Genomic DNA, 3,019 nt, shown 5'->3' with positions numbered 1-3,019 from the left:
GGTATAAAAAGGGTGACCCCTTCTCTAGGATAGGTAGAAAACTGATAAATAATTGGGGTTTGCTTGGAAGAAAATTTTTGTATCGCCTTCCGTATTCAAGGTGAAGGGCTTTGAAAAAAAATTATAGGTACAAATATGTTGCAATAATAAATTGACAACTCTCATGAATTTTTTTTATATCTGACTCGCATAGAATGAGCTTGTTACCTGCTTTGTACAAAGTAGAATTGAACAACAGCTTTTCGAGTTTAGATTTATTAATCAAAATTTCCAGTGAAACATTATTATTAATTTTACTCCAAAAAGATACTCTTGGTAAATCTCGATTCTGTGTAGGTAGCGTTTTCGAAGGTATTTTGATATGAAAATTATGAAGTAGAAAAAGACCAAATATAAAAATTAGAGTAAGTGTTCATAATTCATGAATAAGGATAAATTCAGATGCATACCAACGGCTGATATGAATATCAACAAGTGTTACGGTCTGAATCGAGCTAGCCAATTTGCCAGCATCAGGCGCCAAATGGAGTACGTCCCATCGGAGAAAAGCAGATGCTGACCATGGTTTCGGTCTCATTTGACCTGATCAGAGCAACAAAGCTTCTTTTTTTTCCTTGTTGATATTCATATCAACGGGTGATATGCATCTGAATTTATCCTTATTGTTGTATTCATTGAATCTCCGTTTAGGCGTGATCATTCTTTATTATTGTACCGCTGGCATCATTTCTGCCGTGATCCGAACCTGTTCCCGGACTTCTCAATTCGTCAAACGCCTGTTGTTCGCAAAGCGAATCGACGTTCTGAATAAGAGAAAATACGGGACATATGCTATTGTCTTCGTCAGGGTTTCTATCTGGAGGGGATTGAATCGGATACCGTTTCATACTTGGTTGCGCTCTGTGTATAGTACTCAGTAGCGCTTGCCAGTATTGAATAAGGGTCCATCAATTCCAAACGTTCTCCATCTGAGAAAAGAGCCGGAATAGTTTTGAGTAAATGCGCTAACAAAATGTATAATGTGAAATTACGAAACGCCGATCCGAGCGCTGGGGACGGTGTTGCGGAGTAACCGGCGGCGGTATTCGGCGTCGGGCGGAGGAAGGCCTTCGCTGCTCCCAACGGTAAGGGGACCGGTCTGGGTGGATCCTCGAGCATGTCCACCTCCTCGGGGTCCACAAATCACAGCTCACTGTCGAGACGGTCTAGGATTTCCACCTCAATGTTATCTTCCACCATTGCGGTGTCGGATAGGGGACAATTCGGGGCCTCAACGGTCAGTTCTTTCTAGAAAAAGAGACAGGTGAGTGTGATACTAATTTTGTATGTGATTATTAAAACAAAATTTTTTTTTCGATTCCCTCAGTCCCACTGGGACTAGACACGGACTACCTCACGATTCCCCGGTCCTGTCAGAGTCCGGCGGCACCCAGAGTCGGCGCACGGTGCTGGACGGGAATCTGAAGCGGTGGCGGACTCGGGAGCCTTCTCTTCCCTCTGGCAATAGTGCCCGCACCCTCCGCTTCAGACTCCTCGTCCATTCTGAGGGATTCTGCACGGTTCGCAGTCTGGATGCCAGGTCCAGCGGTAGGCGGGTCACCCACGGACCATCGGACGGTGGCGACGGGGTTTTCTCCAGGTCCACCACGGCTGACAGATGAACGGCCGGCCACTCCCACTGGTCGGCGGAGGGACGGCTCGTCCATCAAAAGCCCTTCGACAAACCAGACAACTGACGGGTGCAGCTGGGCCAACTCCCTCTGGCGTTCTCCGCCCGGGGAAGAGGCCCAGTGCTCTGTAGCCTGGCCGTCGGTCTGGCAGGGCCGGCCACGTTCATGGCCACGAGCACTAAGGCCCACAGGTCCACCGCGGTGCTGTACGGCTCCCGGCGGAGTTGCTCCGGGCTCCAATACAGTGGAGTGCCAGCCAACTCTGTTAGGAGTGGTCGGCACGGTGTAAATTGCTCGGCCACCCCAAAGTCGGCTAGCATAAACCGAGCCCCTTGTCTCAGCACGTTGCCAGGTTTCAGATCGCGGTGGACCACGCTGTGCCGATGGCATTCTGCGAGGCCCACAGCGATCTGGCGGACTACCCGGTAGAAGGACGAGGGATTCCTCCTCGGACCATCGCGGGCGAGGAAGGTCCCCAAATCCTCCTCACACAACGGCAGATACAGGTGTGGGGGCTCCACCAACGTCTCGATGAGCGGTAGTATGTTGCAGTGGTCAAAGAGGCCCATGAATTCTGCCTCCCTGACGGCTTCCGGATTCAGGCGGACCTCCTTGAGTGCCCGCTGCTGACCCTCCTGGCCACTTTCCCTGACGCGGTAGACGCGGCCAAAGCCACCTTCCCCCAGAATGGCTTCAAAACTGTACTTCTCCATCCTGCAACGGTAATAATCAATATTAATAGCAAATGGCTGTTCGGGGTACCGCCTCCCGTAATCTAATTTAAGGGTCTGGGCGACCTGCGACGCATCGAGACAACGCAACGGTGCGGATTTATAACCTGACATGGGGCTGCGGACTACGTCTCGAGTAGAAAATGATCACGGTTCTTTAAACCTGAATTCAACTGAATATGATTGATAGAGGGATTTGATCTTAATCATCATCCATCTCTCGAAATCGAGATCGGAAACGTACATTTCTACGTACAACGATTATAATTTGACCATGTAACTCATGAAATCCGCAAGAAACCTATAAATTTTGAGAAATTTACACAGCACTCTTCGAAAGAAGGTATTCCCCATAAAGTACAATTGTGTACTTCAGGTGTGCTTATTTGCATGGGTCCGAAATACTGACATTTTTATTGAACCTTCGAACTGTCTGCCTTCGGTTTTACCCATTGGAATGTAAACATGTCAAGAGCTTTTTCTGACTTATTGACGAGGTCTTGTAGTTCTAGAAATTCGAATCTCGAGGTACCCATTTATGAAGTACCTACCCCATTATCATCCCAAGATCATTATGATCGTTCGTCAGATCATAATGGGAATTAGCAACAAGTTAAG

At 48.1% G+C, this 3,019-nt stretch overlaps 1 protein-coding gene across 1 annotated transcript; it reads right to left on the bottom strand.

Moving 5' to 3' along the window:
• Nucleotides 1-1,705: 1,705 nt before the first annotated feature.
• Nucleotides 1,706-2,515, bottom strand: LOC123322372 (cell division control protein 2 homolog 3-like). Its single transcript, XM_044910317.1, has one exon. It carries the CDS (start codon nucleotides 2,513-2,515, stop codon nucleotides 1,706-1,708), a length of 810 nt encoding a protein of 269 aa, XP_044766252.1.
• Nucleotides 2,516-3,019: the final 504 nt, after the last annotated feature.

The sequence above is a fragment of the Coccinella septempunctata genome, chromosome X (genome assembly GCF_907165205.1).
Source record: "Coccinella septempunctata chromosome X, icCocSept1.1, whole genome shotgun sequence".
Classification (NCBI taxonomy): domain Eukaryota; kingdom Metazoa; phylum Arthropoda; class Insecta; order Coleoptera; family Coccinellidae; genus Coccinella; species Coccinella septempunctata.
Note: the sequence above shows the minus strand (reverse complement) of the source record. Positions and strands in the feature narration are given on the sequence as shown.

Excerpts from the sequence above, each read along its gene's own strand:
- LOC123322372 (XM_044910317.1), bottom strand. The coding sequence starts at position 2,515 with ATGTCAGGTTATAAATCCGCACCGTTGCGTTGTCTCGATGCGTCGCAG.